Source organism: Manacus candei, unplaced genomic scaffold (genome assembly GCF_025592945.1).
Source record: "Manacus candei isolate 608988 ecotype Guabito, Panama unplaced genomic scaffold, ASM2559294v1 h1tg000063l, whole genome shotgun sequence".
Taxonomy (NCBI): domain Eukaryota; kingdom Metazoa; phylum Chordata; class Aves; order Passeriformes; family Pipridae; genus Manacus; species Manacus candei.
In genome coordinates this window covers 1526495-1548484 of record NW_026138111.1, presented here as the reverse complement: position 1 = coordinate 1548484, position 21990 = coordinate 1526495, and the positions used below count along the sequence as shown (strand labels likewise).

Below are 21990 nucleotides of genomic sequence, written 5' to 3'. Positions count from 1 at the left end.
TGTTCCTATCCATGTGTTTTGTGAACAGGAGTGTTTCATATCCATCGTGCAAACCCTGTTCACTTATTTAGAAGGTGGACTAAGAGTGTACAGCAGGTTGTCACTGTGGCTGTTGACCAGCACGTGAGGCTGACATGCACTTCATTGTTGGGGTTTACATCTTATCTTTCTCCCCAGTGACTGTGTAAGTCCCTTGTAGTGAACCTCTACAGGGTTTCCAGGCTCCTGCTCTTGGCTACTTTGTCCAGCTGTGGTCCCTTCTTCCCCATTGCTCCCTGTTTTTTTTTCCAAAAAAGCTTCTCTTCCCCTATTCTCTGTACTGGTTTCCAGTCACCACCTAGTTCATTCTCGCTCTCAGGTCTGCTTTTGTGTCTCCTAAGATTAAGTTGTTGGTGATTGTACTGGTCAAACTTTAGGAGCAATTTCATTTTTGTGACATTTTGTATGTTTCTCAGCCTTTTGAGAAGTGAGAGTCTGAATTGAAATTCTGAATTCTCATCAGAAGGCTCAGACTTTTGATAAAGATCCCTCTCTTCCCACCTTTCTCTCCAACCAGCAGACATGACGTCCTGCTTTAAAACACTGAGAAACTTTCCAGATCAAAGCATCATCAGAAATGATATCTCCACAAAACACTTCTGCTCCAACAAACCATATAGCTGGACTAAAATGTGCTTCATGGGAGTTTTTTCAGCAAGCTCTATTAATAAGAGTGCTCGAAGAGTACTAAATGAGGACAGAATCTCCACAAATATTTAGATACTAAAAATGAAAATGCCTCTGTTGAGCATGTGTGAACTCTGATTTTTCTTTTTGTGTGTATAAATGTAATACAAACAAATATAAAATATAATTTGTCCAAATTTGGAGGAAAGCTCTCACATTTCAGAGCAGAAGAATTGATGAAAGCAAAGGACACTGGAATTTTTCATCCAGGGCAAAACATTTTCCTCTAACCTCATCTCAGAAATGAATAAAGTATTTTGATGGCATTCCTTCTCCCTTAAATTATTAAATCAGTACGAGGCAGACACAATGAAAAACAAACCAACCCAGAAGGTCCAAGAGAGTAAAAATTGGCAAAGATCTCAGGAACTGAAAATAGAAGGAAGTGCTGAGCAACTTTTAAAATAGTTGTTATCAGCTTTGCCTCTAAAATTTGCAGTGTGCTGCTGCCTGATCAGTAGGGTGTTCCCAAATGCAGCTCACATGCGTTTCTTGGGAAGATGTTCTCAGTCCCTCTTACTGAACTATTTTAAAGCAATTGAAGGCTTCCTGCCTACCTCTGTACCATAGGATATCTACTCCCATCCCCCGGCTGAGGGGATCCCTGCTTGCCCTGGTGCAGCAGCCAGGAGGGCACAGGGTGCTGCTCTGTGTGGGACAGCAGTGTCCAGCATATCCCCGGCCTTACTAATCAGTCCCCAGTGACAGGAAAGGCTCCTCACTTCTTCACTCACTCAAATTCTCCTACCAAAGAAGGGTATTGTGCAGGATGGAGCAATGCCTGCTTGGACTTGTAGAGGAGACTCACTGCTGTGTTCCCATGGGTTGGGTACCACTGTTGGGTGCAATGGGACAGTGGTGGGGCTGGTGTGCCCTTTCAGATGTTTTCCAAGGTCCTGGTAGCTCATGCCATTGGTCCTTGCTTCTGAAGTGCCAGATATTTGGCATCAACTATATATGGCATGAGCCAGTGTAAAGGCAGAAACACAAAGCCTGGTGGATGGAATCTCAAAGGAATCTTATTGCTTTTGGAAGGAGTATTTGAGAACCCTCAGTAAGAAACACTACTCCCTACATAAAACCACAGTCCTGTTGCCGGGCTGTGCATTAACACAACTTTCCTGTTCTTGGTCATTATCACTTGGCATGGTGTATGTTTTCTTCCATTTTATGGGAATTTGACGTATTTCACCAGTGGGTAGTAAAAAAAAAATCATCACTGAGAATGTCATGATTAATTTTTTTTCCTCTTGAAGAACTATGAAATTATTCTGAAATATATGACATGTGTATAATAACAGCCTAGTGCTCTGTTTTTAAAAAATGTGCTAGAGGCGTTGTGCAGTTTCCCAGAGGCTTAATGAGGGAGCCATACTGTGATGGAAATTTTTCAACAATAAAAATTGACCTCTTACATGCTTATGTAAAATGAGGGTTGACAATCACACAAATATGTCCAAAGTCAGATACAGACGTTGTGAAATATCACTTCTTTCCCACAGAGAAACTGGTCACCTGTTCACAGTAGGCTTTTGCATTATATTCTATCCTGTAAGGAATAAGATGCTTCCCCACAGGGAAACAAAATGGCAGCAAAGTACTGGCCCAGTGCCCTTCTATCAGTGCTTTTCACTGACTTTTTTGCCAAGTCTTCAAAAATAACACATAGGCATACTTTTCAACATATGTTTTGCCTCTTTGTTGGTTTAAAGGCATAAAGGGAAGAAAAGGTCATGCATTATTCACCACTTCATCATCAAATGCAGGAAAAATTCATTGTTTGCTTTTTTGATTTTCTTTTACACTCCCTAATACACCTTTTATTTTCTAAAAAAATCTAGTGTCTTTTGCTATTCTTTTGAGATGTATCAGAAGTGGCCTCTTCTTAAAAGTTGAGCATATGGCTCTGAACCTGCATCTGAATTCAGGGAAGTGTCTATTGCAAAACACTGAAATTTGGAATCATGGGAGCAGAAAAGTTGGATTCAGGATTTATTCAGCGTACTATTGAATAATCAAAGAAAAGAAAATAATTGAAGAGTTGAAGAATAAATTAAACATGGTAAATATTGCTCCTCTGCTCAAAATAAATTAAGCCACTGTCAACATTTTTATGTTTTTTAAGTATTAAACACTAAGTTTAAGCCAAATGTGTACCACAGAGGAAACATTAAATCATTATTAGGTTTTAAAAAATTCAACTGTTTTTCTACTGAATGTGTATCACCAATGAATGTCTTATCAGTCTCCTTCAGTGCCCTGGCCAGTCACTGGCTCATGATGTTCCCACCAAGAGAGAGCAATATAGGGAGGTAGAATGTGATTTAGGGAGAGATCAGAGTTTATCAGCAATCTCTGTCAAGCACCAATCTCTCTGAGTTAAGGGGGTAGAAAGGACTGAAGTATGAAAGCAGAATGAACATGGTAGCTGAGGCCTTGATGCATCTTCAATGTATGAGGCTGCAAATCATCAGGGAGATCTCCTTGCTGGTTCTTTGCCCTTTGTAATGCAATTAAAAAAACAGAAAAAAACACCTATCTAATGGTAGGCCATAGATTTGCAGTTTATCCATTTATTACATTTTATTATTTGATTAAATATGAGTAAAGATTGTGGAAAAGGATGATGATAGACAGACCATGGTGAAGAGACAAAGAGAACATTTACTTCATTAAGCTAATTAATTCTTTTTTTGTTGGTAAAATTTCCTAGTTCTGATTTTCAATTCAGAAGTATGCAACCTAATGTTACAAAAAATGGACAGGAGATTATTATGAAGCAAAGAAAGTTGCACACTGCAGTAGGATTAAAGAAGTCATTCTGGGCATAGAGGAGATTGCATTTATATAATGGAAAAAACCTAAAGCTTTCACTTAATAATTTAAGTCTTTCTAAGATAGAGCTGGTGAAACTGATGTTAAGTATAGAAGGATACAATTTGAAACATACCAAAGTAAAAATATGAGAATTAGTGTGTATGAGAATTAAAGAAATATTGCAAGAATTGTCAATTCTAACAGAGAACATATAGATTCCAGTGTTACTTGTAGTTGCTATTTGATGTTTTCTGCTACTACCTGAGAATCCCTTAAAGATACATTCCTGAGCTATTTAAATACACACAATCTGGAATGGCTCAGATGCCCATGTGACTTCAGTGTGTAATACTATAATATGCATGATAACCATAACTTAGCACTCTATTTAGGTCCAGAAAGAACAGTACCATAATCCTGGTTATTTCATTGCATTTACTATATTCTAATGTCTTGAAATTGCTTACAAGCCATATATTCCATTGCATTATTTTACTAACTCATTGTCAATTTAGTGTACAGCATAGTTTTGTGCTTCTGGCAAAGGCAACTTCCCAAGAACCAATTTAAAGTAACAGAACTGCCATAAATATTGGGGAAATTTAAACGGATTCACTGGACCATATGATGGGATCTCATTCAAGAGCAAGAGCCTGCTCACAGAACATGTATAGGATCTAAAATACTGCTTATAAATATTTACACATATTTTATTTCTCTCATTTCAGTGACTATTTCAACAAGTACCTTCTTTGATGGCTTACTGGTGACTGGGCTCTACACATCAACCAGTGTTCAGGCTTCCCAGAGTGTTGGTGGTTCCAGTGCTTTTGGATTTGGTAAGTCCAGTGTAATTTACATTCTGCCCCCCAAAGTAATGAATACTTGCTTGTACAGAGGACATCAATAGCAACACAATTACTGAAACAGGTTAATTTAGACTGAGTAATCAATAATACATGGAAGTCAGTGGGAGTCAATGAGATAAGGCAGTGGTGGCTTTTAGACAGCTTTTATTGCTTCCTGCACTTTATCTTTGCTCAGCCCTGTTACTAGTATGCTGGATTATATAAATTTCAAGAGAGAAAACCCTCAGCAGCTAAATTGTTCTAAACAGCCATTTCTAAATGGTGTGACATTTTGTATAAACTACAGCATTTAGCCCAAAGCCTCTAACTGTCCTTGGGCTGAAAAAAATGTTTCCTTTTAGCTTATGTCAACCAACTTTTTCCATTCACTTAATAACATCTTCCTTAAAACTGTAATGCTGATCAAGATATTTTATGCAACCAATTATTTTCCATGTAGGAAAAAAAAAGAATTGTAGTAAAAGGGGTATGACAGGCTTTGTGTAATTATTATGTATTTCAAGTTCTGTTGTAGCATCTAGCAGTAGCAGCTGTGCTAAGGACAACCATTTTTGAAAAATCTCTTCTAAATTTGTGAAAATAATTGACAGCTATACCTTCTGTAGTTTATTATTTGGGGAGCATTTTTTATATCCTTACAAATAATTGTAAGAATTATGTTCCTCCAAATGGAGGGACTCAGTGACTCCTAACAAGCAATCTAGGATGAAAGTACAGTATGGGACACCAGCTGCACTGCACTTGCAGTAGCATGTTTAAACGTTAATTTGTCTGTTAGGGTTAGAATTTAGTACTTTCTTCATAATAACCTCTCATGGTACTTAGTTTTGTTATAATGCATGTGGAACATGAGCGCTCTGGGCATCTGCATGTCATCCAGCAGACATATATCTGCTTTTAAATGAATGAATGCAATGTAAATAGCACATTATTTAAAACTGTATTGAGGAATAATTTGAGAAGGGCTTTGCCTCTGTGAATAACACCACTGATCAACCTTTTGCTCAGCCTTTCAAAGGGAAGAGCATGGCTGGCCCAGGTATTTCATGTCTTATGCAAAAGGCACTGAAAGATTCTCTTTTCTGGAAGAGGTGGTACTGCTGTTTCTTCTTTCCCAATGTAGGCTTTACAAGGTGAATAGAATCTGTTGGAGTAAGCGAGACAGAAAGAACTTAACAATGTGAAATTTTTGGGATAGTTAAGTTACTGGCAAACAATTATCTTGCCATAAAATAGGAGTTTGTATCACATCACTGGGAAGAGCATGGTAGACTCACTAGGCAAGGTATACAGGTCATGTTTAATGACATAAAATATTTAAGAATGACAACTAAGCAAAATTTTAAGAACCTAAATACATCTATGCATTTACAAAGTATGTTTGTATTTTTCCCTAAATTTGTAACTTTGCTCGTAGAGCAGGACTTTTACAGTGGATGTTTTACTGAGATACATGTCAAAGTAACGTGATATATGACAGGAAGAGAGTTGTGGCCTTTTTTAACTTGTCAAAGGTCGTTCTCTGGCTCTTGATGTCTTACATTCAGTCACTGTAAGATAACCAACAACTAAACTGGTGGTACGTGCTTTCTGCAATCCAGAAGAAGCTCCAAACCTGCAGGCTGGAAAAATACAAAAGCCAAAGTGAGGCAAAAGCATTCATGCAGAGTCAAAGCTACTTCATTTTGCTTGTCAATACAACTTCTCAAATATCTTGCCTGGGGAGATCTGATGCTCTGCCTTGAACATGCCTCCATCTATGTCAGGGAAAAACGGCTGCCATCTCTGACCCTTTTTTTTTTTTTAACTTTCTGTGGGTAAGCTGTAGGGTCAGTTGTGTTACAGCTGTTTGTTATGAAATATTTTAAATAAAAGTCTCATTTTGCTGTTTTTCTTTGCTACCTCCTAAACTTGTATATATATTGAAAAAAAAACCCGTCTGAATGTTTCATAACAGATGATGCTCATGTGCAGTGTCTTTGAAGTCACAGGAAAAAGTGAACAGTGAAGGAAAAATGACAATGGCTTTTAAACTTAATTTTATATGAATGCTCAATCCATGAGGTTCTGATGGCTCCCAGGGTTGAGAACTACATAAAATTTTCCTATCTCTACTTTGCAGTGAGAGATGAGAAGGCTGGCTGATTCCAAAACACATTTAGCATGTAAATGATACTCTTTTTAAAATTATTTAGTAGTTTCAGAAGTTAACAATATTTTAAAATCTACCATTTGCAGTAGAAAAACAGAGTAGTCTCCACAGTATTTAATATGTTGTTTAGTAAAATAGTAGGTGGGAATGACATTGTTTTGTTTTCTGAAGAAAACATAAAGCACTTTCTCCAGAAACCCTGGATCCATTTGTTGTGTCATCATTTCCAATCAATAAAGAAACTATTTCTCCTTTCCAGCAAGTGATTGTGATGCTCAAGCTAGATTTACCTTGCTGGAAATTATTATGGTTTTTTAATGTCAAGGACTAGTCAGGTTCAGAGACCTCGATTCAAAGATTTATGTGGTTTATCACAGATTAGATGGGGGGGTGGCAAAGCTGGGCCTTTAAAACCTGGAGATAGTAATATTCTGAAATTGGGTTGATAGTGGTTGCTTATGGTGTAGGGAGGAATATTTTTTTCTCCCTTGCAATATTACCATTGAAATGGTCTTGTCTGTCTTACACAGGAGGTCACGCTAGATTATCATAATCTTCCAGACTGCCTGATAATATGAAGTCTCCCCAACATACATATATCTGTCTTCTGTGCTATAAGTTACTGTGTTGTGGCTACAATTATCTTTTAATTACTCAATTTAGGAAGTTACTTGATGGAGACACAATCATTGTCACGTATAACAGTTAACCATGTCAAGAAGCTTTGAAGAAAAAAGAAAATATTTTAATTCTAAGGGTTATGTTCTCTTTCCTTATTAGCCAAAGAAATAACTCCTGGTTTCCTCTGTGGGATTAGACTGACATGAAGCTTGCCGAAATTTTTATTTGGGAAACTTTCTAACAGTTTTTTTAGGGAGAAATATGTGCACTTTTGGGCATAAAAGTTGCCTAGTAACTTACCTGGTCATAAATATTAATGTTTTGTCCCAGGCTGAACCATTGTCTGGGTTCAGGTTAAGGTAAAACTAAAACTGTAAAGCTAATATTAGAACTGGGGTAAAATGTAAGTGCATGCTTGAAACTTCACCAACCAACCTGGGAGGATCCTTTAGCAAAGAAACGATCCCGAATTGTAACTTTTAAGAAGAGCGTTTCTTCCTTCTTTAGATCCCCTGATACAACAGATCCCCTCCATTGCATCTCTCCAGTATAATTTCCACTTTCCTCTCCTGATCAGTGTGGTGTGTACCTGGGAATGTTCCCGTGTCCCTCAGCATTGCCTGCTGAAGAGCAATCCCCCTCTTTGTCTGCCCTTTTCACAAGCCACACTGATACCCCTCAGTGTTATTCACACCCTGTCTCTGGAGACATATTTTGGACTCCCGTGGGATCTCTTTATCCATAAGTGTTCTTCCCTTCTTCTGCGCTTGTCTCTGAGGCTTGTTGTTGGTGTTTGGTCTTTTTTCAACAGCTTGGATCATCTGGTTGTGCTCTGGGGTTTATCAGCCCACCAAGACTAACCTCCCATACAGCCAGGATGTCCATACAGTCACTTAGGGGCTCTCACTGCTTGATTTGTCCAAATATATGAGGGAAGAGTGGGAGGCAGTAGTACTAAAAAAACATGTTAGAATGCTATAAATGCAGTGGTGGGTTTGATGGGAATGATTGTTTGCAAATGAGAGTAAGGATAAATGGTTTGGTGGGTGGTAGGGGTACCACTCTGTACCTTGACCTAAGTACAAAAATACAGCTTGGCTTCTCCAAAGCCACGTGCACTGGAGAGAGAGGAGCACGGGATCATGTCTACAATTAAAGGAGAAGATTACAGCGTAATCCCCCAGCAGCGATAAGGAGCGCTGTGAGCTGAGGACCCGAATCTGTCTCATTACACAGGATCATCCTGGCTGACAGGCTGGTTGAGCAGGCAGATATGCTGGGCTGTGCACATCAAAGCCTGCCTTTGACCTGCCACTCACACTGCATCTCCACGCATTCGGGTTCTTCCCAAGGCTTTCTGGCTCCCTGGTAGGTTTTCACATCATGAATACATGACAAATTATATTTAAGTTTGGTGTAATTAGTTTCTTACAAACTACAGTGGAAAACATAAGCCTTTATAGCTAAGCCCCAACCCCCCTAATTTTATGCAAAATCATAATTACTACAGTGATGTTTACCTTTTAATAAACATGGACTTAACAAATAATTTTGTGATAACATTTGGATATGCATTAATCTTCCAATCTAAATTGTAAAGGTCCTCTCAGAAGTTCATAGGCTATATTGTGGTGGAGACAGTGGATTCCAAGCTCTTATTACACTGGAAAGTTTTGCCACAAGCCTAATTGGATAACAGAAAGTTTTTGGTTTATTTTCTGTGTAGATTTACACAACTTGTAATTTATGACCTCTTAAAGCAGATGTCTCTATTCTACTGTGACCTCATAAACTGCTCAAGAAATTTAGGTTTTGTTTAACTCTATGGGCTACTTCATAAGAGACTATGAGAGTGATGTTTTCTGATAACATTTTAGTGCCTGAACTTGTATCTGCTAGAAAGGAAAAAATAAAAGATGAAGTATCATATTGCAATCTTTCCTCTTTTGCACTTCTTTGTTTCTGTACTGTGAAGATTTAAAACAAACAAACAAACAAACAAAAAACCCAACCAACCAAAAAAAACCGCAAAACACTCCCACTAAAATAGTTACAAAAATGCTTTGAAATATAGCGAATAATAAATTTCCTAGAGGAAATCCTGTGAAGACCAATCACCAGAAATAATGTAATGCCAAGTAAATGATCTTATACTCTATTTTTTTTATATTCTATTGCCTTTTGACAGGATTAAGGCAGCCTTCACATAATCCCCTGCTTGGTATTTTGGTTACATATGTGTTTGCTTAGCAGAACAAACCCAAAAATCCCTCTCAATTTCTAGACGAAGGATCATTTTGATCTAGCTCTGTATGAACTGGGAATTGTGGAAAAGGATAAAAGTGGTTTCCAGGTCCCATGTTCCCTTTGACTGAGCAGCCTTAGGACAGAGTAACTGTAGGTGGATGTCATTGGTGATGCTGCTTGCTGTTGGTTTCATCTGCAGATGAAGAAGGAAAAGCGAGGGTGGCTGGGTGGCTGAAGGACACACACAGTGTCAGGTTACCACAGAAAATGTGCCCCAGCTCTGTCAGAGCATCAGTCTGGACCATGCTTTGGAGGCATCCGAGACTCCCACTGCTCCTGGATGAGGGGTGTGGTTTTGAGCTTTCAGAGGCTTGGTTTTGTCATCAGTTTATGTTCAAACACTGATGCTTCTGGGACAATGTTTTGCTTTCAGATTTTGACAGATAAAGGAAAATATCCCCCACTAACATTGTGAGATGGAAAAAGGCCAACTGTTGCATTTTGCTTGTTAGGTGAGCCTATAAAATTGAACCCCCCTGCTCACTCTTTGCCTCTCTGTGCTTATTCACAGCTCTAAAAAGTAAGGAACAGTCGGTAAATGACAGCTCTTAAGAAAGTTTTCAGCTACGTACACACTACTGATCTTGAAGTGCTGTTTTGTAACTCACTGAAATTGCTCTAGATCCCTGGTTTACTTTGTGACAAGCCAAATGGGCTCCAGGACCCTCCCTTCACACCAGAGATACTTGCCAGAAACCAAACAGATGGTAAACTAGGAAGAAATGACCCTCGGCATTCTCATTAGAACAGTTGGAGAAATTTTAATAAGCCCCCATTTGCCTTGTGCTGTATCTAATACCCTTTGAACTGCAATTTTTTATTTTTTTTTTTTGCAAGTCAACTACTGCCATGTATATTTTAATGGGGGTTATCAAATACAATTTGCCCAGAAGATGTACCAGCCCTCTGCCGCTAATTAGTAAAGTTTAAATAATCACTGAGTTCTGGAATAATTGGAAAGAAACACTGTTTTTTCTGCCAATGCATAATTACCAATTAACAGGAAGATAAATGTCTGTATAGCAGTCATATCTTGGAGAATTTGTTAACAATCAATTAAATAGTGAGTTGGTGCCAAACTGACATTGGTCAAGAAAGTTTACATTTGAGTTTAGTTTTAAGATACTTCCCCCTACAAATGGTACGTAAAGAAACCATAATGTTGATAAAACTTTCAAAGTATGTGTGTCATGCTTTTTAATTACTACTTAAATAATCTTCATGGCCAAAAGTTGACCATTTCTACAAATGATTGACTATCATGTGTGCCTTGTGGAAAGGGTTTCAGATTTATTAACACAGCATATATTCATTATTATAGGCAGTAATTACCCATGCTTGCCTGACAAGGAACTGTATCCCCAAATATTTTAACTGCTGAGGAAGAAAATTCCCCACATGTAATTGGATAAGGCAGACAGAAGTTCCCCAAAGTTGGAGGAACAAGCTAACCAGAGAGGGAACCTACACAGAAAATACTTAAGCTGGCCTAGTTTTAGTTTCTAGTTGAGCCCAATCCAATCACCCTGAAAACTTTTACCCTTTTCTACAGATACTCTTGAACTTGTCAGGTTTGCCTTAACCCCTACCATGGCAGCAGCAGCTCTTGGGCATCAAAATCCAATTTTGCCTAATCTCTTGAGGAGCTCTGAGTTAGTTCACAATTTAGTATTCATAAAAGTGAGTGATGATGTCTGCTCCATAACTTATTTCAAATATCTTTGAAGCATTATGAAGATGACAGATGAAAATACCTCAAGCTTTTAACCTTTGAAATATACCTATGGCTTCTGCTAGTATCTGGGTGGTCCAGGTTGAAAAGGAGAATGAACCTCCATGGAAGTGGCACGTGTAATGTTTCTTGTATTTGTTAGCTCTGAATAGTGGGTGCAGGTGGTTGTTTAATGCTACTTAATGCTTTGCAGATGAGATCAGAGGTGATCACTGCATTGGAGATGCAGAGGAACGTTTTCCAGTGTGGCAGTGCTTGTAAAGGAGCCCCTGGAGTTTTTAAACAAGAAAATGCCTTTAGAAATAGTTTTACATAGCCAAATCCAAAGTGCTAATTGATGTTTTGGGGCCAATTTTGGTCCAATTTAGCAAGTACATTTATTCAGCAGTGATGTTTTTTCAGGTCTTATATACATCCATTTTTTCCCCCTGGGTGGCCAGAAAATGGTATGGGGGAAAGTTAGAGCATAACTGAATTTTAATGCGATTTTTTAAATTGCATTTTAATTTTTTATAAAATACATGTAGTAAAGAACTAAGGTAAAAGTTTGTGACCTGATCAGGGTTTTTGCTACCTCATACCTCTGAGAAGATCCTGATCCCAATACAGTAAGGATTTAATTCAAAATATATTAAGAGATTAAATATTCAATGTTAGTTTTTTTTCTATACTAATATTTATTGAAAGTAATTTGTAACACTTTCTAAACTGTAAAAATTGTAGGTCCTTTTAATAATGGAAAATAATATATAAATAGATACACACAACCCCATATTTATATAGATATATGCATTTGTTCCTCACTCTCCTTTTTTCATCCTATTTTCAAGTACCATGTTCAACTGGTGCACTTTGAGTGCTGTTAACAGCCATATTCCAAATTTTTATTTTTTGTAAAAAACTGGTGCCAGCTGGAAAAGGATCTGGGTATACTGGGTGACAGTCAGCTGAACACGAGCCAGCAGTGATGGCCCAGATGGCCAAGAAGGCCAGTGGCATCCTGGCTTGTGTAAGAACTAGAGTGTCCAGAAGAACCAGATCACTGATTGTCCCCCTGTACTCAGCACTGGTGAGGCCTCACCTCGAATCCTGTGCTCGCTTCTGGGCCTCTCACTACAAGACACTGAGATGCTGGAGTGTGCCCAGAGAAGGGCAATGGAGCTGGTGAAGGGACTGGAGCACAAGTCTGAGGAGGAGTGGCTGAGGGAGCTGAGGGTGTTCAGCCTAGAGAAAAGGAGGCTCAAGGAGACCTTATTGCTCTCTACAACTACCTGAAAGGAGGTTGTGGTGAAGTGGGAGTCATCTCCTCACCCAGACAACTAGTATAATAGGACAAGAGCTAACAGCTTCAAGTTGTGCCAAGGACGGTTTTTGTTGGATATTAGGAAAAATTTCATCACTGAAAGGGTGGTTAGGCATTGAGAGAGGCTCCCCAGGGAAGTGATGGAGTTACTATCCCTGCAGATGTTCAAAAAAGGAGTAGACATGGCACTTCGTGATATTGTGTAGTGCGTATGGTAGTATTTGGTTAAAGGTTGAACTTGATGATCTTGGAGATCTTTTCCAACCTTAATGATTTTATGATTCGAAATCTTGCTTTAAAATCCATCTTCTCTAGTTTTTGTAGGGGTAAATTAATTTTTGGCATGGATTAGAGAAATGTCAATGTATGACTCAATTATCTTTTCTTGTTATTTTATTTTCTTATATTATTTTCTTAACAATAACATTTGTCCTATTTGCTCAACAGTTAGAGCATGATCTCTAAAGCAAGGACTTTCTTCTTTATTATTCTGTACAGACATGCTGGAACAATAAAACCCAATCTTTACTGTTCATGACTGTTATTATAATGTGGATAATAGTGCATAAAAGTCAAGGAAAAATGAATTAAGCCTTCATCGATCGCACTAACAATAACAAAATACTTTCCCCTCTAAAAGATGTTGCCATTATGCTTTGAGACGTACATTCAGCTGTATTGACAGGCTGCAGTTGCATGGTAACTTGTAGTAACAGAGGTAACTTTTAACAAAATAGGGGAAAAGGGCCATCACCTAGAAATTCAGGACCATCTTAAAACTGCATTCTGTGTCTGTATGCCTCAAGAATATATTACACAAATGTTCCCATGGCTGCATGAACTTCACACTGCCAATGTGCCTGCCTGCGTAGCTTCTTGTCCCGAGCCTGTTTCTGTGATGCCTGATTGTCATGTGTTGTGCTGTGACAGTCAGTCAGAGCCCCTTCTTCTGACTTTCCTGTTGTGCCAGGCCTATTATTTTCCCTGCATTTTGTATTTCTCAGGAGGCGATAGCACATTCAAGCTGAAATTACTGGGCTCTTGGACTTCATCAATTAAGATGCATTGAAGCCCCTTGCAAATGTGAAATTTTATTGGAAAACAGTTATTATTGTAATTTCACAGACAAGTTTGTAAACTGATTTCTGGCATATTATGACAAGTAAATGTCGTGATCCGACTGCTTCCCCCATATCTGGCAATTTATTGTATTTCAAAGTGGAGTTGATTACATGTGGTAAAAAATCAGGCTTATGGGAAAATGGAGCCTAAGAGACCTCTGTTAAATCCTGATCATCACCTGTCCTACTAGTTGATTTCACTGTTTGCTTTGTCTGTTATCAGTGTTGTGACTGATAATCATTTGCGTGTTTTCAGAGATGGTTCATATGAAAAATCTGCTCCAGGTCTGCTAAAAGGAATATCCCAATTTTCAAGAATATACCAGTGGAAGGCAATTGCTGTTTGTAGGGAACGATTGGTATGGTCGCATCTTTATTGGATGCTAAAACATGTGAACTAGAGAAGGAGGCTGCCAAGCTCATGCTGCTGTGAGGCACAGTGGGAGCAGGGCCAGCTCCTTGCTCTCTTGGTGCACAGAGGGAAGGGCAGAGCCATCAGCAGCAGTATTGGTGGGTGGAGAGAAGAAGGGATTACGCCTTTACGTGGGCACAAGTCATGCTTACAGCTTGTGCCACAGCTAAAACAGATATTAGCTGATTACAAAACATCGATGAGGTCAGAAAATTTGAGGTTAATTTAACGTGACAATTGTAAAGAATCTAAAATGCATTTGCTTGTATGCGAGCACCACCTCACAGGAGTACAAGTAAACCCTGAAGTGATTTCAGTCCAGTCATCCTTGCTACAAAATCTCCAGGAAGAAAAGTGCAGAACTTCACATGAAGTCCTTACTCCTAGAGGTAGGGTTGTTCCTTAGTTCTGCTCTGCTGGATTTTATTACTGAATAAAGTCCATTATTCCAGGGTGATTATGTCAGTCCAGGTGTGACTTTGCACCTTATTTTTAAAAGTTCTTGAAAGAGAGGAAGAAAGAATGATGATTTTTAATTTCTTTAACAAAATATATGTGTTTATAGTTTAAAAGTTCGTCCATTGCTTTAATTATTTTCGGTCACCTACTGGACCTACTGTTGTATGAACACTGCCTTTTGCTTCTGAAAAGAAAGAAAATATGCCTTTTAGCTCAAAACAATAAATTAAAGGTATTGAAAACCTTGAACTAGTAATTATTTACATTTATCAAATGAATCAGCCTACTGGAATTCTTGTCTCATTTCAACTCCTAGGAGAAATAATACAATTATTAAAATCGGTGCAGTCTGTGACCAAAGCAGTTGTATCGACATAAGCCTTAGCTTGAGCTATTTGAATGCTTGAAGGAAAAAAATATGCAGGAGAAATCCATGAGTTACACAAGGACTCATTGAAGAAAAGTAAAGATACTTAGCAGCTGCGTGAAAAGGTTGTTTTGTGGGGGTTTTTTTGGTTGGTTTTTTTTGGTTGGTTGGTTTCTGACAACCTCCCCCCCAGTAAAGTCAAATTGAATAGCTGAATGTTGAAACATCTCGTGGTGTTTTGGGAAGATGTGATTTGAACCAAAGCACCCTTATTAAGCTCTAGTTTATTTAAATAAAACTGTTTAAGCAATTACTTGACAAGGCTGTTTTGGCAGCATTACAGGAAGTGTTGAAACATTTTACATAGCGGATTATTAATAAAGTCAGTATTTTGCTCCTCTAACACTCTGAGATTTGCTATATGTCTGTTTCTGGATAAACTAGTGACACAAATATTTTGTGACACTGGAGTCATGCTCCAGTCATATGGCATCACAGTTACCTTGACATTTTCTGACATACTGGAAGGATGATGTAATTATTAGAAGGTTGAATCAATAAATGCTGACAGCATTAGCTGCTAAGATGAAGAATATGAACATTAATGAAGTCTAGATTAAAAAAAATAATCTTTAAGAGCTGTTTCATCCTGCAAGTTTCAATTTTTAGAAGGATTAAGTTTAAATTTTTAATTTTGATGTGAGTAGTGAATTTGTTGAAATATTCTGTCTGCTTGCTCAGCACATATATACATTAAGCTCATAATTTTCTCCCTGTAAATGAAATTTTGCTATTTTTAGATTCCATAATGAAGGTCTTGGTAGAGATTTCTCCTGTTAACTACTGATTTAAATTTATCACTGAACATGTAATAAGTAATATCACAGGCACTAGTGACCAAACAGTAGTCATAATTCACTCAAACAGGCAGCTTTGTGATAACCTTTGCTTAAGGAGGTCAAAGATGTAATGAACTCTTTAAAAAGTCTTTAGTCATAATCTGCCACGAGTTCAACCAAAATAAACTTGGATGTGCTTTAGCTGCAGTTTTCCCTGAGACTATCAAAGAGGTGTGTGCTAGTTCTAATGGAAGTTTGGGTAAATATTTGCTCTGAAGAATGTATCAAATAAATGTGATAATCTAAAGGACTTTTGCTTAACATGAGACAACTAAATGTTTATTTGTTCTCCACTGAAATATACTGACCAGGATATGTAAAATTCAAGAACATTTTCTATCCTGGAAATATTTTTGAGGAATTAAATTACAGATTTTTTACATTTTTAAAACCAGAAATGTTTAAGGTTTTCTTCTGTGCTTTACTCCTAAGTGGATCTCCTCAGCCTATTTCTGAACATCTTTTCATTAGGGGCTTCTGTTTTGCTGTGTGTAACTTGGGGACTTTGGCTGACTGGCTCAGGCATTCACACACATCAGTGCTTTCAGGCACCCCATTTTCCAAGGACAGAATGAGGTGCAAAATACTTCTGAAGATGCAATTTTCTGATGCTAGCTGCTGTTCATCCAGAGGAATTTTGAAAGACATCTGTCATATTCAGTTATGGCAGGGTGTTGTTGTGAGCACTATACATGAAAAAAACCTTGATTCAGGGAACTTATAGGGTGGAATAGATTGGCTCATGGAGACTGAGGGACTTTTTAAAGTAGAACATTTTACTGCTATTATATTCTGATATAATAGCATATGAAGCATTTTAAATTTAATTGATTGGGATGTTCCTTAGAAATCTAGCTTTTAAGATCTAAACTGTCATAAGACATGTATAAAGTTTGTTAAAAATGTGCAATCGTTGACAGGAAAAAAGTTGTCTGCTTCAAGTAGGTTATAGGAATATTAGACATTTAATACAGAGAAGTTGGTGGTGTGGTATCTCTGGCCCATAGCCAAGGGCTTCCATCTGGTAAATTTATCATCATAGAATGGCCTGAATTGGAAGGGACCCTAAAGACCTTCTAGTTCGAATGCTCCTACCATGGGCAGGGACACCTTTCACTAGACCAGGTTGCTCAGAGCACCTGAGCAAGTGTTCAACCTGTCCTTGAACACTTCCAGGGATGGGACATTCACAGCTTCTTTGGGCAACATGTTCAAGTGCCTCACCACCCTCACAGTAAATAATTTCTTCCTAAACCTACTGTCCTTCAGCTTGAAGCCATTCCCCCTTGTCCTGTCACTACATGCTCTTGTAGTCTCCCTCCATCTTTCATGTAGGTTCCCTTGAGGTATTGGAAGGCTGCCACAAGGTCTCCCAGAGCCTTCTCTTCCCCAGGCTGAACAGCCCCAACTCTCTCAGTCTGTCTTCATAGGAGAGGTGGTCCAGTCCTCAAATCATCTTGGTGGCCCTTCCCTGGACTCATTCCAATGGGTCAATGTCCTTCCTGTGCTGGGGACCCCAGAGCTGAACACAGTGCTCCAGGTGGGGTCTCATGAGAGCAGGGTAGAGGGGCAGAATCCCCTCCCTTGACATGCTGCCCACACTGCTTTTGATGCAGCTCAGGACACAACTGGCTTTCTGGGATGCCAGTGCACGTTGCTGGGCCATGTCCAGCCTCTCATCCACCAGCACCCCCAAGTCCTTCTCATTAGAGCTGCTCTTGATCTGTTCATCTTCCAGCCTGTATTGATACTGGGGGTTGATTAATTACTTGAGTTAACATCCAAAGTATAAATTTACAAATTGATCAGAAGGAATGGACTGTGGTGTTTGCCCTTTAAGTAAAATGCTCACAAAACTCTGATGCTGGTTAAGAACCGTTCCCGTCCCTTCCCCAAAGATGAGGTAATGTTAGCTCACAACTGGTTAATTTTCTTTGGCTTTTCTGTGACTGAGCTTTACAACATTGACATTTGTCAGTAAAATATGGAGATTTAAACTGTATATTTATGAATAATGACCTAGGGAATTTCGGTATAGTTCCAACTCAGTTTTGAGTATAAAGCAATAGTTGAATTACAGATTTTTCCAATTAAGAAGGAAATCCAGAATTTTGTTTTCTGACATAAACTATTTCAGAAGAAAATGTTGGGGCTTGTATGAATTCCTGATTTTTTCCCTCCTATCCTTGTCTTTAGGAAGGCAGATACTGACTAATTACAAAGTCAGTATCTAATCCCAAGCAAAAATGTCACCCTAAAGAGATTTAAAAATGTCAGCTGGGCCACGATGTACATTCAGGTATCTCAGAGTAGGAATATCCACTACAGCCCCCTTATGCTCCACCTGGGGTCAGATTCAACCATTCATATCCACAGACCTACAGCAAGGTTCCCTATGCCATCACCCCGTTTCCAGCACCTGCCAGAGGAGAATATGGAACCCCATCAGGTCTGGTATCTCCTGGATGCCTCAAGCATCTTGGGTGGTACTAGACATCAGTGTGTGGTAGATACAACTGGTGACATGTGGGGATTTAATGTCCTAAGGTGGACACGCGTCCCATGCCATGGGCTGATCCGACCTCCATCATCTGCGAGGAGCCGAGACCCTTCAGTCATGCACAGGCACGTCTACACTGTCTCCACCTGGACTGAGTCTCACCCTGGCTTTTCTCCTTCAGAGACTCAGGGTATTGTCTAGTTTTGGTAACAAACAACTTCATGCCAGCCTTGGGAGTAGCTAAAGTGCAGCTATGGTTTCCTTTAAACATAGCTTTGAAATTACAGGAAGCAACTTTTTTTAATTTAATAAGTGAATTTATTTAAGTGAAGTTGTATTTAACGTCATCTTGTTGGCACAGGGTAAGAAAAAGGAGGAAAGGTTACTGTTAACACGGTTTGGTTTTATGCTGGCTGTGGAATTTGTGCTATTGCAAACCCTCTAAAGTGCTTTCTCAAAAGCTGATGTAGAAGAGTCTCGCCAGGACAAGTGGCTTTTCATGCATTGTTTTATTGACTCACATTTGATGGTTTCTCATGTGTATTTAAAGGCTGAATTCCAGTCTCTAGGGAATGACTCAAAAAGCATTTAATTTTGAACTGAATTGATTTGCAATTTCTAGCAGAGGCATCTGCTGACCGGTTATGAGAGGGTCTTGGTTCTTGAGTACTATCTATTGTAATTTTAGGCATGCTTTATTTTGAGCTTCTGTGCTTATACTAGATCTTTTACTATAGATAAATGAAATGAAATATAAATTATCTTCAAAAACAATGCCAGTTATTTAAAAAATCCCACCCAACTATGAAAACATTTAAAGCAGTGCTCACTTCCATGAATCACAATCTAACAAAAGATTCTGGTTTTTCTTTATTTTCATTGTCTTTCTTAACTGAAAAAATTACCTCCTTGTTTTACTAGTAGAAGAAAATGTACCATATTCCCACTGCTTTATTTGTCACAAAAAAACCCGAACCCCAAACATCCTGAAGGCAAGTAGTTGCACCAGAGAAAAAATACATGAACTCAGGAGTCATTAAAAATGGGATACAGTCAAGTGGATATTTTCAGAGGAAATAATTGAAGGCATGGTTTCATGAGTTGCACAAGCCACATGAACAAGAAACCTTGTTTCTAATTTCACAGGAACGTGTGAATTATTATTATATTTCAATTATTATTATTATTTTTGAATTAAAACTAAATTCATGAAAACTTAGTAATAATTCTAAACACAGAGGAACTTGGACTTTAAATCTCCATCCCTTTTATTTGTTTATTGAAGTGGGTTTTTTTTAAAATACAGATCTACAGTTTTCAGAATATCAAAGTGAGAAGCTGTCAATCTAATTAGAGCAGTGATGGCATTCAACAAAGCAAAAACTGATAACATAGTTGGAAGATATAAGTCGTTTAAAAATTATTCTAATCAAGGCAAAATAGCTTAGAGTCTTCATAAGTAGATTTTGTATTTTTTGTACCCTGAAGACAATTAATAAATCTGAAGCATTTCAGGAAACCAATGTAATGGAATGACCTTTTATGAGAAACAGGAGGGATGGGAAGAAAATACATGACCATACTGCAGCTAGATTTTTATTAAAGCACTGCTTCATCACTTCATATGCAACTAGAAAAAGTACCTGCAGCAGCATTTATTTAAACAAGTCAGACAACATTAAGTTGAACAACTGTTAATAAATATTAACTTGACTCTGTGGTAGAAGCAGTGATTCCTACTCACATAAAGTACAAGAGAAACAGTGAATACTCATTTGATGTCCAGGTAATACTTATTTTTGGCAGCATGATCTATATACTACCTATTTGTATAGGCACATTAGCACAAATCTGCTTAATCATGTCATTTTCAGTGTAATTTGAGCTTTGCTTTGGAAAAAATAAATGAATGATTATGGGGATGGTCCTGTGCAGGGTTAAGAGTTGGACCTGATGATCCCTGTGGGTCCCTTCCAGCTCAGCATATTCTGTGATTCTGTGAATATTACAAGTTTTTAAAAATGGACTTCTGACATTAGGAGAAAGCCTATAAACTGTAAGTAGATTTAATTTTCTTTCCTTTAAGAGAAGATAAGTTATCAAGATATCAACCTCAGGGCGTGACCACAATTTAAGCTCAAGGTTATTTTCAGCAGGCTCTACAGTCTGGGGAGGTTTGGCCCATTTTGACACCTGACCCCCCTGGTGCCAGTGAACCATCCCCATGAGGGAACCTTTCAGTTTGGCTCTGGTCCCTGGTGCTGCAGGAGCCATGACAATGATGCTGTAGCTTGAATGTCTGTGGATTTAAGCTCCATCTTAAAGCTGGTTATAGTGGTTTATCTCCTAAATTCCTATTGCAAAATTGTTTCAATGCTTCATTTGCCTAGTGATTAAAAAGCATCTAAATTAGAGTAAATTTATTCAAGTCCAGTTTAAACCCTTTGTTCTTATAACATGGTTGTCCTTTGGCTTAAGCAGCTCCTTAACAACCCCGTGATATTTAGTGATAGCAGTCATCCTCTCTCTAAACAAGACAAGCTCTTTCTGTCTCCTTTTGTGATGTATTTTACATTCTTCTCATCATCCTAGTAGTCCTTCTCTGCAGCTGCTCCAGCCTAAGTTAATCTTTTTTGAACACAAGCGTTCATAATTGCACACAATAATTGAAGTGATGTCTTAGCAATACTTTACCAGCACCACACTAATACTTCTCCCATCGTTACTAGAAATAATCGAGCTGATACATTCTAGGGCAGTGTTTGCCTTTTTTCAAATTGATAGCTCATTGTCAAACACTGACCAGTGTGGAGTGAGCTTTCTCCTCCTCAGTCATTTCTAGCTTACAGCTGAAAGTATTCTTGTTATTATCTAAAGTGCATGACCTTACATGTTCTACAAGAAGTAAAGAATCCGCTTTATGCACTTCTTTTCCCAGTTAATCATACTCTGTTTAAAAATGTGCCTAATTTCTAATTTTGATGTGTCTCATTTGAGCTTCCAGGAGCTGTTTCTTGCTATGTCTTTAGTGATGTGTCTGAAAGTCCTTTTTTGGGGATATTTTCTTTATGTTAGGATAACTTATCTACTGAAACCAAATCACTCTTTAATTTCAGAAGAAAGAAGCTATAACCTATAGAGATTGAACACTGAGTTTTTGGTGTAAGGAGTCACTTTTATATCCAAGTAGAAGATATAAGGTAGATTAGGTTTTTTTTCCAGATGTTGGCAATTTTCAACTTCCTTCTAAAAATGTGAACCCCAGCAATATGTATTCTAGTAGCCTTAGTTTATAGAATCATAGAATGTTTGTGTAGGAAGGCACTCTAAAGACCATCTAGATCCAAACCCCCAGCCACAGGCAGGGACATCTTCCACTAGACTAGATTGCTCAAAACCCCATCCATCCTGGCCTTGAACACTTCCAGGGATGGGACATCCACAACTTCTCTTGGCAACCTGTTAGAGTGCCTCACATCTAATCTAAATCTACTCCGTGTCACTTTGAAGCCATTCCCCCTTGTCCTGTCACTACATGTCCTTGTAAAAAATTCCTCTCTATGTCTTTTGTAGATCCCCTTTAGGTATTGGAAGGCTGCTATAAGGTCTCCCTAGAGCCTCTTCTCCAGGCTGAACCATCCTAGTTGTGTTCCATTTCTTTAACTAATAATTTTTGCAGCTTCCTCTGGACTCACTCCAGCAGAT

The 21990-nt window shown here is 38.4% G+C and overlaps 1 protein-coding gene across 2 annotated transcripts in view; it reads left to right on the top strand.

The window, feature by feature from the left end:
- Nucleotides 1-21990, top strand: part of RELN (reelin) — a 279445-nt gene that overhangs the window by 41964 nt on the left and 215491 nt on the right. For both annotated transcript variants that reach the window (XM_051805023.1, XM_051805024.1), the window contains exon 2: nt 4272-4382. In XM_051805023.1, the coding sequence (XP_051660983.1) occupies nt 4272-4382 (111 nt within the window). The remainder of the gene's footprint in view (nt 1-4271; nt 4383-21990) is intronic.